The 13629-nt window shown below is 39.4% G+C and overlaps 1 protein-coding gene across 1 annotated transcript in view; it reads right to left on the reverse strand.

Annotated features, from left to right (window-relative positions):
• Positions 1-10612, reverse strand: part of THSD7A (thrombospondin type 1 domain containing 7A) — a 428255-nt gene extending 417643 nt beyond the window's left edge. Inside the window, exon 1 of the mRNA XM_025471202.3 lies at positions 10416-10612. Coding sequence (XP_025326987.3) covers positions 10416-10599 — 184 coding nt within the window. The 5' untranslated portion in view covers positions 10600-10612. The remainder of the gene's footprint in view (positions 1-10415) is intronic.
• Positions 10613-13629: the final 3017 nt, after the last annotated feature.

A 13629-nucleotide genomic window follows, 5' to 3' on the forward strand; every position in this document is an offset into this window, starting at 1 on the left:
CTTGCAAACACATCCATCCACGATACTCTGTATGTGCTGGTACTGCTACTGCTATTACAACCCAACGGATTACTTTTTATCCAGACAGTATAGCACAATTAGAAAGTCCTGCATTCACCATATACCACAAATCAAATGAGTCCCACTACATCATCAATGCCTATGCTTGACACATTTGCTTGGGAAATTAATTTTCCATCAGGCTCTCTATATAGTCCTAAGCTAACTACCTGGACAGTGTAGCATATTTATGCACATATGCTATCTACTTCTGAGCCACTGTTGTATTCCCCCCATTCTGGGGGTGCTCAATACTCTCTCTGTGGAAAAGCTTATGGGAGCCATAAGCAGCAGGCTATCTTGACAACTCGGTTCCCAGGTTTGCTTACCAGGGGTTCAAACAGTGGACTGGCACTGCTTCCCACGAGTTCAGGAGGAGACTGCACATCAACTTTTTGCAGCCTCCAGGTAGGAGCAAGGAAGAGCAGATACTCAACTGCATGATTAACCAGACCAGTCAGCTAGAGACCGAGCACAGGTACAGTGCACTTGAAAATCTCACAAGCTTGCCGTCTCCATTTAATATATCCCTTAGTATATCACATCATTTTCTTCCTCTTCAAGATACTGTCTATCACTTCCAAACTCTCTTCCATGGTGTTCCCTCAAGGTGGAATAAAAGACAAAATGTAGGCCCATTTCCATTGTGTGCTTATTTTCTACCTAACTTCCATGTGTATTTTCTCTTTATAACATCCTTGGTTTTAGTATGAGTCCTGTCACCAAGGCAACAAGAAGAGAAGCACTTACTTGTAGCACAGGCTGGATTGAGATTTTTACCTCTGTCACCTGAAGGTTCTACCTGGTGGTCCTGCTACTACTCACATGGTGGAAAGACAGGATCACTTACGAGACAAGACATCCCGATGACAAGCAGACGAAAAGATGATGCTCAACATCGTATGTCATTAGAAAACAGAAAAGGAAAACAACGACATACAACCACACGCATTAAAAACAGCCAAAATTCAAAATACTGACAACACTGGCAGAGATGTGGAGGAACAGGAACTTCCATTCACTGGTTGGTGGGAATGCAAATGGTACAGCCACTCTGAAAGACAGTTTGGCAGTTCCTCGCAAGATTAAACATTCTCTTTACCATATGATCCAGCAATTGCGTTCCTTGGTATTTACATAACGGAGATAAAAACATATCCACACAGATGTTTACATCTTGGAAGCAACCAAGATGTCCTTCAATATGTAAATGGATAAACAAACTGTGCTATGCCCATACAACAGTTTTTTTTTTTTTTATTTATTTATGATAGTCACAGAGAGAGAGAGAGAGAAGCAGAGACACAGGCAAAGGGAGAAGCAGGCTCCATGCACCGGGAGCCCGACGTGGGATTCGATCCCAGGTCTCCAGGATCGCGCCCTGGGCCAAAGGCAGGCGCTAAACCGTGCGCCACCCAGGGATCCCCATACAACAGTATTATTCGGTAATAAAAAGAAATGAGCTATCAAGCCATGGAAAGACATAGAAGAAATTTAAATGCACAATTACTAAGTGAGAAAAAAGGCTACATACTATATGGTTCCAATCACATGACGTTCCAAAAAAAGCACAAGTGTGGAGACATAAGGTAAAAAGGGAATGGTTACCAGAGATTTGAGAGGATAGAGGGATGGGTTGAGGGCTTAGTAGGTGAAGCACAGAGAATGTTTAGGGTTATGAAACTACTCTGTATAATACTATAATGGTGGCTACATGTCATTATATATTCTGTCCAAATGCTCCACAGAGCATTTTCTCATGTGCTTGTTGGCCATGTCTATGTCTTCCTCTGTGAGATTTCTCTTCATGTCTTTTGCCCATTTCATGATTGGATTGTTTGTTTCTTTGCTGTTGAGTTTAATAAGTTCTTTATAGATCTTGGAAACTAGCCCTTTATCTGATACGTCATTTGCAAATATCTTCTCCCATTCTGTAGGTCTCCTTTTGGTTAGGTCCAGTTATATATCAGAAGCAGTAGATGGATTACTTTTTAGTATCACTGTTTTTAGTACTGCCATGTTTCTTCTAGTCTTTCCCAACATATTTTTAATTGTTATATCACTTTCCTAAAAATTGTTTTACTTATTGCTTGGGCACCTGAGAATTAAATGCAAATTCATTTATTTTACATCATTTTAACACATTCTAAAGTGTCAAATATAAAGTGCTGATTAAAAAAAAGGAAAAAATCTCTACCTTATGACTCATTGGCACCTCTAACTCACACTCTATGATGTTCCTGTGATATATTTTTCAGATGCTGCTGCCTCAATGTTTCTTTCATTAAGGACCATTTTAATGAGCCTTTATATTAATTCCAAGCCTCTCTTGAAATTCCAAGAGAATCTGTTCTATATATTCACCAGATAGAGGATTTTGCTCTCCTTTTCCCAGAGACATCTCATTGTCTAGTGTCACCAATCTGACTTAGAAAAGTTAAGAGGCTTCATTTCCTTTAAAAAGGAGCCAAAGCACACCACACTTCCTCAATAACCTAGTCAGAATGTCAGCATCTCATCCCACTGCCATCAGACCAGTTTTTTTGTATCGAAGTAGTAGGTAAGAAAGAGTCTGAATAGTGCTGCTCAATAGCACTCAATCTCAGCCCTGATTGGGGCTCCTATTATTTTGCTATCTATGGGTAACTATCTATGATTTGCATAATGACCTGAGTTAACACAGTCCATTAAGATATTAAAGTTTCACAAAATCACTTGAGCATTTTATTTTTTGATGCAAATAATCAATTCGCTCTTAATGAATTTTGAACACTGTGTAATTATGATAAGAAAGAAGGGTAGGAAAACAAGGTATAAACTAGTTTTTAAAAATGTATTTAAATAATCATCTAATACATAAAATTTCTAAATTGCATAAAAATAATTCTGTGAAACATTTAATTTGGAGGGCACTGGTGACAAGATAATTTTAAGAACCTAAAATTTCACATTCTTGAGAAATCCCCTGAAATACAGCATAAAATGAAGCACAAAAAAATATATTTATATAATTCACCCTAAATTTGCTGCTCAAAATAGTTTTATGGTTTTTTTTTTTTTTTCATGAGAGACATGAGAGAGAGAGAGGCAGAGACATAGGCAGAGGGAGAAGCAGGCTCCCTGCAGGGGCCTTATGCAGGACTCAATCCTAGGATCCTGGGATCATGACCTGAGCCAAAGGCTGATGTGCAACCACTGAGCCACCCAGGCACCTTTTATGGTTTTTGGTCCATGCTGTCTATCTTTAAGTAACAAACTCATAAAAAAGACAAGTCTGTAATAAAATAACTTTTCATCCTAAACTTGTTTTTCATGGTGCCCCTTGGTTAGAGGAGAGATAAATGTGTTGAATCTGTAAAATTTCTGTTTGTTATGTCATTTTTAGGAGAGAAAAAGATAAAGAATGGGAAGGGAACATTTTCTGAATAGCTACTATACTTAGGACACTTTCCATTTACTACCTGTTACAACTTTGCAAATGGTCTCTCACTTCAGAACTTCTGTCATCATTCTAAGGTGAGAAAACAAAATCAGGGTATAAGTAACTTGATCAGCCAGGTAGAGGTATATTTAAACAATGGTTTCTGATCCCAAAGTCTGTGTTCTTTCCATTCTCCAGTGCTGCTTCCCTTATAAATTGTTGGCACTCATAATTTTGTTATCATACATCTCTATCAGTTTGTAATTTGTAATGTATTTACAAAAAAAATGCTTTCAAGAAAGCTAGTGCACATTACTGGACTTGTTCCAGGTCATAAAATTAAGTAGGCACTGTGTTGTATAACAGAATAATAATAATAATAAAAACTGCCATTCATTGAAGTTCTAACATATATCAAACACTCCACTAGTACATTATATGCACTACAATATTTAATTAAACCTCAGAAAACCTCTATATAACAAATATTATTTATCCATATTAGAAATGAAAGAAAAAGATTCAAGGAGTTGAAATAATTTGATAATATTTTGATAAAATATATCATTGTAATCCATGTTACTGTGGACTACTCGACTTTGATGCTTACACTCCATCCACTCTGCTCTATCCCTATCTTCCATTTAATGAGCAAACTGTGTCACATTCCAAATTAAGCACAACTGAAGTGCAAAACACTTATTAGGATAATGCCACTGTCATGTTACTACTACCTGGAATGGCATCCCTTTCTCCTTTCTTATTTAATTAATAACAGGATTAGGATTAATATTCTTCTATATGCATTATAGAATATTGTATATTAGGACAAGTACATGAAAGAAGTTAAAAGGATAATACTTATTTTTATTTTATATTGAAGAAGTAAGGTATTATTTTATACACAACTACATAAAGGACACAGTGATTATTGTTAAAAGTATTGTCTTGCATTGGATGAACTTAGTTCAAAAGTTTAATGTGAGAAGTAATTTCCTTGAGAACAAAACACACACCTGTAAATATCCTAACTACCTGAATTCTGAGTAATAGCTAGTGTGCACCTTTTTATTGGATTTCAGTCTGATTTCATTGTTATAAAAATTAACTCAATTTGGGACTATACCAAAATTAAAATCTTTTGCACAATGAAGGAAATCATCAGCAAAAAGAAAAGCCAACCTTGAAGGGGAGAAGATGTTTGCAACTGATATATCTGATAAAACATTAATATCCAAAAATATATAAAGAACTTACATAACTCAACACCAAAAAAAAAAAATCACAAATAATTGATTAAAATGGGAAGGAGGACCCGAATAAACATTTTTTTCTGAAGAAGACACACTAGGATGACAAACACATGAAAAGATGCTCAAAATCACTAATCATCAAGGAAATGCAAACCCAAACTACAATGAGATATCACTTTATACCTGACAGAATGACTAGAATAAAAAAGACAAGAAATAATGAGTATTGGCAAGAATGTGGAGAAAAAGGAACCCTCATACATTGTTGGCAAAAATGTAAATTGGTATAGCCACTGTGAAAACCAGTATGGAAATTCTTTAAAAAATTAAAAATAGAACTACCATATGGTCCAGAAATTCCACTACTGGGTATTTACCCAAAGAAAATGAAAAAAAACTAAATCAGAAAGATATATACATCCCTATATTTATTGCAGCATTATTTACAAGAGCCAAAATGTGGAAGCAACCCAAGTATCTATGAATGAAGAAGGTGTGTGTGTGTGTGTGTGTGTGTATACATACATATGCAATGGAATATTACTGAGCCATCAAAAAAGGATAAGATCTTGCCATTCGTCAAAAAAGAGATGGACCTAGAGGGTAATATGCTAAGTGAAATAAGTCAGGCAGAGAAAGACAAATGCCATATGGTTTCACTTATATGTGAAATCTAAAAAACAAAATAAATGAACAAATAAAAATGGTAAGCAGAAACAGATCCATAAATACAGAGAACAAAGTGATGGTTCCTAGAGGGGAGGAGGTAAATGGATGGACAAAATGGTGAAGGAGAGTGGGAGATACAGGCTTCTAATTCTGGAATGAATAAATCACAGGAATACAAGGTACAGCATAGGAAATAGTCAATGGTATCATAATGGTGGGGTAGCTGGGTGGCTCAGTTAAGCATCTGCCTTTGGCCTAGCATGATTTCAGGGTCCTGGAATCGAGCCCAATGTCAGGCTCCCTTCTCCCTCCACTTATGCACTCACACACACACTTGCACTCTCTCTTTCTTTCTCTCTCTCAAATGAATAAATAAAATCTTTAAAGAAATATAATGGTGACATAATGGTGTTGTATGGTACAGATGGTAGCTACACTTCTGGTGAGCATAGCCTAATGTATGAATGTGTCAAATCACTATATTGTACACCTGAAACTAATGTCACATTGCATGTCAACTATACATCAATTTTTTAAAATAAAATAAATTCAATTACTTCATTAGGACCTTTGGGAAAATATATCTGACAGAATTGATAAAGGTTGGAGGTATTCACTATTTTCTGTCCTACTCATGTTAAGTCAGCCACATTTTACTCAATATATTGATACTCTTAGTTTAGAATTGCCAGGTAAATATTACTAGACATACTTATTATGAAAAAATTCCATATCCTAGAATATTAAGGAAAAACTAACACTAATCAGAAATTATTTATCTTCCAATAATAAAGTACTTTACCTGTGTGTATGAAATATGCTTTTCAATTATTCACACAAAGGCAAGCTATCTTTCAAATAAATGACACACAAAACTGCTAAAACATTTAACTTTTATATTTCAATAAATATTTTTAATATCTTATATTCTGGGGTTTTCACTATCAAAAAATGGCACTGTTATAATTTAAATACCCCTTGGTTATTTGATTTTATCATTATACCTTTTCCATTATCTTATTATTCAAATAAGTTTGTCTTTACTACTCCAGTTAAAACATCCTTTCCCAAAACACTTAAGTATCTTACCAATTCCACCTTTTACTTGATCATTTCTGAAATATTTCATAACTCCTCCTTTCTAGTCTTCCAGAAATGTTTTACACCTTTTGCCGCCATCCCCCTCATAAAACATCTTTAATTTAGCATGTACTGCCATTTTTCCCAGACCCATTCTGACCACCTTTCTCTGACTCTTCCACTGGTCTCTCCCCAACAGTGGCCTTCTTTAAATCTCAATATTCTCTGTGAAGTATCCTGGTTCCTCTTTTCCGTATTTCTCTTCTTTTAATGATCCCTCCAACTATCGTGCTCTGAAATATCATACATGTATTGAGTTCTCAATTTACACCTTCAGCCTCTTTCTTCTAAACTATACATCCAATCACTAGTTTTCCTGTTAGATTTATCCATCTGAGTGGATTACTATCTCAAGTTCAGTTTAACTAGATTAAATTGATATTCTTCTTCTCTAAATCCAGGCAATCTGTTCTTCCTTCTTTGACGTTCTCAGTCTCAAGTAATTGGCTATAGATATGATGGAGATCTTGATGGGATGAGTTCCTCCCCTCCTTGGTACAGAGTTCCCTACATGCTAAAGCTGAGTTAACACTACTACAGTGCGACCCCCCCACCCAGCTCTCCTCTCCTTACTCCGCACTTCCTACCGTTCTAGTTTTGCTCCCCTTTGCCTCTCAATCCCCATCCTTACTACCCTCCCAGCCTCTTCACTTCTCTCTCACCATTCTGGGCAAAGAATAGGGTCAATTCTCTGCACAAAGATGACAATAATTTTCACTTGCTTAGAGGTTTAACTCCAACATCTTTACCAGAGTTTGAAGGGTTCCTTACAATCTTGCCCCAATTCATCAAATTGGCATTACATTCATTCCCACCAAACATCCTAGACTTGAGTTGGAGTACTTTCAAGACCTAAAAATATTGTCATGCTTTTCATCTTTATATTCTCTCTTCCCTCTGCTGGAAATGAACTTCCACTCCTCTCAGAGTAAAAAGTTCAGCCCCCCCATTCAAAATCCCAATCAAGATGAACTGCTCTTTAAAATTCTCCACAACCCCCTTTATCAGCTACACAACACCCCGGCTCTCATAGTGTTTTGTTCATGCGTATGATACACCATGTTTTAACTGTTGTGTATTTACAGTATTGTTCAATGGTGAATTTCCTAAAGGAAGGGATGATAATATCTTAGTCAGCCTCTACCTCACTGAGGCCATGTAACTCACACAGTGAGCTCTCCATAATTCTTTGTTGGGAGCTGGCTTAGTAAAAATTTCATACAATACATACCTTAAACTTTTATATTATATACATTATATATGACCTATGTATTATAGACCTTAGATATATATATATACACACACACACACATATACATACAGTATGTATATACACATGTTAATAAACTATGCGTACATATATATGTGCATTTATGGTGTATGTATGAAATATGTTAAGGCTGAAAAGGCCCTTAGATATCATCTTTTCTAATCAATGAATATTACAAACTCAGAAACCAAGAACCAAAGTCATTAAATGACTTTGCTAATGCTCTGCAGCTTGTTAGTGACAAACACAGTGTTAAAGTTCCTGTCCTAGTTCCTTATCCAGTCAGTATACCTTTCCCTACATCTCTGTAATTCAATGATGTGACCAATAACGTGACTCCCTACAGTCTCCTGTACCAAGACCAAGTGTATTCCACCGGAATAGACATCCCACATGGTCTCACCTCATTTTCTCTCTCAATTCTCTTCCTGACACTTTATTTTTCATCACGTGATATACACTTAGCATTCTTTCATCTCTACACTTTCATTCCCAGTGTGTCCCTCTCCTTTAAATATCCCCTAGTTCTTCTGATAACAATTCTCAATTTCTTTATAGAAATAGTAAAGCCTCCTTTCCCCCTGGGGAAAAAAAAAATAAAGAGGTCATTACTGTCCTTTCTAGCTTAACTCATTTTTTTTCCATCAAATCAAGGACCACCATAAAAGAGATGTCATCATCCTCCTCATCATGCTTTTATTTGCACATGCACATAACTTTGAAATTTACATATTACTTTCTAATAACTCACTCATTCAATCTTCATAACGCAATGAGTAGTCAGAAGAAGGGATCATCACATTTATATGCAGCTGAGAAAACAAGGGGTCAGAAGTTAAGTGAACTGCCAACGTTCCTACAGCTAGCAAGGGCTGGAACTGGCACTGGAACCAAGGTCTCCATATCCTTGCTCCTGAGAGTTTTCCACTATTTTAAATGGTTTATTGGCTTGTGTTCCCACCATGACATTTATGTTGACATATATTGGCACCTCAGATGCTACCCAGTGAACATCGCCTAGACTCTTCTTCGATCTGAAGATTACTGCCTGGCTTTTCCTACTTTAATATCACAAATTTCAACCAGGCAAGTGCTATTTTGTCCAACACTTACTTACTTGAGAAGCTCTTACCAAGCATCCAAATAATACCATTTAATGGTAAGTTATAGTTTGATCATTGTTTGTTGTTACGACCGAGTTTTTGAAAGGTAAAACCATGGGTTTAGCTAAATTAGAGAAGCTCTTCAACTCTTTGTTTTAAAATGAAATATATTAATATGATTTCATCTGTACTTACCAATCAACTAATATTTAAACTCCAAGTGCTGGCTCATGCTAACATCCAAATGACTCTTCTAAAAGTGTGTGTGTGTGTTATTTCTTGCAACATTCAAAGGCAATTTAGGTACTTTGGCTTGTAATAAATATCTGTTCAATCTGCTCACTAAGTTGCTGGAGAGATGCAACTTCTTTAAAAATTTCAGGATATCGGTATAATTGTAGAGCAGACTGATCTGTCTCTGCAGCAGGGGGTTACAGACAGTTGAAATCGGGAAAGAGACCCACTCTGTAACTTGTTTGCAATCCCTGCCCAATACATCTTTTCCCTCCTTTCTACTGCAGCCTTCTCTCCATGTTTAGGCATTGCCAAGAAACTCTTCATTTGCCCCTACCCCTAAGCGAAGGAATAACGTTTCCTACTTCATTCCTGTAAGCATGCCAAGTTTCAGGTCTGCTGAAGAATTCTCAGTGTCCTTTAGCAGAGGAGGAAAAAAAGCCACTAGAGGAAGGGGAGTAATTTCTCACTTGGTATTGTTTTCCTGCCTGTCACTATCCCACCAGGACCTCTAGTCAGCACTTTGCCTGAAGGTTCTGAGGCACAATTAGTTGCTGCTTTTGTTAGTTGGTTGAAAACAAAGCGGAAGAATCCCCGTGGCAGGAAAAGTTTAAACCTCAACATCCTCACAATCGTACCCTTTAAAAATGGCACAATTCACTAATTAAGAACTGGTCTTTAACACCCTCTGGGGCGAGCTCACTGGAGCCCCATTTGCCTTTAACTGTTAGAACTCCCCTCACTTGGCTGGCTTCCACGTGTCCCACATATCACAAAGCTACACTTAACAAATTCAACTCTATACCCACAACATATCATGGCATTGCGCAAATTGCCTGAAGACGGGGCGGGGGGCGGGGGGTGCAAAAACCGGCTCTAAGCTGTTTGCTTGCTCTTTCCTGGAAATATATTTAAGAAACTCCTAGTAGAAGGAAAATCCAGAGGTCAAAAAAAAAAAAAATGCACTTCATTATGAAAGTGCAGTGCTGGGCGTCCTCATTAACTCCAGGGCTGCGAGAGAAATATCATTCCAGTGACTCACTAATGCCTCTTAGTTGTTAGGTTTTTCTTTCCTAACAGCATCGGACGTGACCTAATTTGCTTCCTAGTAATCATACTTTTTACCTTAGGATCCCAGCACACCCGGGCTATCAAGCAGCTCGGGGCGGTGGGTGGGGTGGGGTGGGGGGCTCCTGCAGCCGGGCAGTTTCGGAATGGGGCCCCAGGCGGGAAGATGAAAGAGGGGAGAACTCCGTCCCACTTACCAGTCTTCCAGAGGTAGAGGGTGGGTGCCTCAGCCCCGCCGGGAGCCGCAGCCCCGCAGGCTCCGGGGCGCAGCAGCAGCAGCAGCAGCAGCAGCAGGAGCAGCGGCAGCAGCTGCAGGACACCCCGGCGCGGGCCCGGGGCGCCGGGGCTCTGGGACGCCGAGCGCCTCGCTTGCAGCCCCATGCCGCCCTCCGCCGCTCGGGGGCCGGATCCCCAACGCCGCCCGCAGGCAATTCCCCTCCGCCCTCGCCCCGTCCTCCCAAGCAGTTCGCAAAGCAAAGCTCTTCCCTGCTATTGTTCGTTTCGGGTGCAAAGGAGGGAAAGCGCGTTTAACACCAGGGAACAATAGCGTCCGCGGTGGCCGGGGCTGCGGCCGCCACCGCCGCTGGCGGGGATGCTGCTGCGGCTGCCATTCCGCGCGGAGTGGCGGGTCCTAGCGCGAGGGAGGCGCGGTCCGCGGGGGGCCCCGCTGACGGAGCCGGGCTGGGAGGCAGCGCACCCCGCCGCCGGCTGCAGGGGGAGGGGAGGGAGGGGAGGGAGGGGAGGGGGGCCGCGAAGGAGCGAGGGGGGCTGCAGGCGGGAGGAGGCGAGCGCGCCAGGCAGGGCGAGAGCAAGGAGCCGAGGCGAGAGCGGGCAGCCAGACCAGCGCGCCCGCCCGAGAACTCCCTTGCACATGGTGCGGCGAAACAGGTTTGGAAGGATGCGCCAATAAAAAGAGCGCTCGCCCGACGGGCTCCAGCGTGACAAATGACAGGCATCGAAATTCACCGTCATCCGAGGAGCCAAACGCCGGATCTGCGGGCACGCTATTCTTAGTGTGCATTTACACAAAGCATCGGTGTTTGTGATTTATCTGTAAGCGGCGGCTTCTGAATTACTTTACGTGGGGAGCAAGGATTTATGATCAGATGTGAAGAACATAGTAAAAGAGCAGAGTTGTCCACTTGCTGTTGAAATGCATTTGGACACTTTTGTCATTGTTGTTGTTTCTTCTTCTTCTTTTCTTCTTTTTTTTTTTAACTTGATCTGTTCTCAATAGCAATATGAACGGTATTGACCCATTGGGACAATTCAAAGGGCACTGTCTTTTTAGGGTCTTTGAAATTGAAATAGTATTTATTAAGCGTTTCACAATGCTACTCCAGTTATGTGGATAAAATTTCACAAAAACCAATCCTGAAATTTTGTTTCAGATCTGCATGAAATGAAAGGGCTGACCCCTTACCTACTTCTGTCCCCAAATATGCTACCCTCAAGTACCCACACAGCTGTGAGTAAAACTAAGGGGAGAATCGGGTTTCCACTATTTGGGTATCTCCCAATTAGTACTTTCTTTACCTAAAAAATCCTGGACATTAATTTCTCTGAACTCTTACTATAGAAAAATGCCTTTCATAATCTAAGTAACCTGATGTTTTGGGGTCTTTTGTTCTTTGTGTTTTTACTTTCTTAAACCACACACAATAAAGGAATGTGTATGAAATCAGATAACGCTTTGCCCTTTCTCGCCTTCTCTCTTTCCGTCAATAATAACCTTTTATTAATTCATTTTCTAGTAAAGCTAAAATAATAAGGCATTTAGCCAATTAAAAAGTCAGCAAACAGAAAGCCAAAGAAAACTATCCACATCCGGTCAGCAATACTTGGCCAAATAAAATTTAAAAAGCAGGAAAACTACTCTTTATGACTTTACTCCAACAACACAGCCAACTCAAGAGTTTAAAATGAGGAAACTACCGTTTCTGAAAGAGGAAACCTTCCATAAAGCTCTCTTGGGACGCCTGCCGTTTTGCAGATCATTCCAGACACAGCCCTTCTGCATGCATTAGATTAAAAGCAGGTTTGATCAAATAATTCCCAGGTCCTGCCTGTTTAAGTATTCTGACATCAGAGGAAATTAGCAATGTTTAAGGTTGCAGATTCGGTCTTTGTTTACTTTCCACTCTGTTAGGCCTCTAAGAGGGAATTAAAAGCTCAGAGAGTCCTAGCTCTGCCAGTCTGTGACTAGGAGAGATAAACTAGTGTGGATTACTATTCCTTCACTGGTTTAAAACACACACATACACATGCGCGTGCAAGCAACAATCAAAAGATTATAGGTTGATAAGGGATACAAAGGAAGTCTGATCCTAACAAATGTATGGTTCCCCAGAGGAGCACTTGTTTCAACAGTTACACCCAAGAAGAAAACAGAACCTGCTATGGCTTCCTTGGTTCTGTCCTCTTAGGGGAAACTCCACAGCATCACTCTACAATGGCAGTGCTTTCCTATTCTGATTATGTTTATTTCTCAGCTACTGTTAGGGCCTTTCAGGTTTACCCTGAAATCCTCTAACTCCAGCACAGGGAAGATTTCAATTGGAAGTACTGTGTTCACAACAGCCTACTTTCAGCATTCTTAGGGAGTCCCAAACCAATTCACCAAGTAGAAACTCATTATATAACAGAAGACAGACAATCTAAAGAGTCAAGTTAGTATGATTTAATGTGCAGGGTAATTAGCCCTTCAAGAAGCCATCATATGCTATAGTTAATGGCTTACTGTCAAAAGAAAATTTAAGAGTCTGATGTTTATATTTATCCATGATCATAGAATAATTACTCATCTGGTCAAGAGTTTAAATGTTATAGCTACAACTTCAAGCATTGTACATAAAAGCCAGGAAGCACTTCTAAGTAAAAAAAAAAAAGTGCTGCCATCTAAAATACACAACTAGGATGAATATTCTGGAGCAGTGTTTGAAAATAGCCAACAATTTGTTTCCTCCTTTAATTTCAAATTACACAAGGCTTAAGGGTTACATACACACACGTGCCCTATCAGTTAGTAGTAAAGACATCTCTGGACAAGGATGCAGAAACTGAGTCGTATAAGCATTTGTCCCCACAACTGCCACATATCTGTTCCATAACAATGACATTATTGCACTTGAGGACAAAAATATATGGGTCTCTGAGGAGACAGATGTGAAATATATATTCAGATACATGTTCCTTTGTGAAAGCTACCGTGTCCAGTTGGATAAATCCTATCAATAAAACTGATGGACGGCAAGACATAGCCATCTTTGTTTTCTAGAATATGATATAAATAATACACAAATGTTTAATGACATGATGTCAAAATTTAGTCATGAGAAGTCTCAGGGATGCAGATTAAATTGACCATCTGTACAACCTGCCACAAAGGAAATCGTTCATCATTTTTCATGA

The sequence above is a fragment of the Canis lupus genome, chromosome 14 (genome assembly GCF_003254725.2).
Source record: "Canis lupus dingo isolate Sandy chromosome 14, ASM325472v2, whole genome shotgun sequence".
NCBI classification, from domain to species: domain Eukaryota; kingdom Metazoa; phylum Chordata; class Mammalia; order Carnivora; family Canidae; genus Canis; species Canis lupus.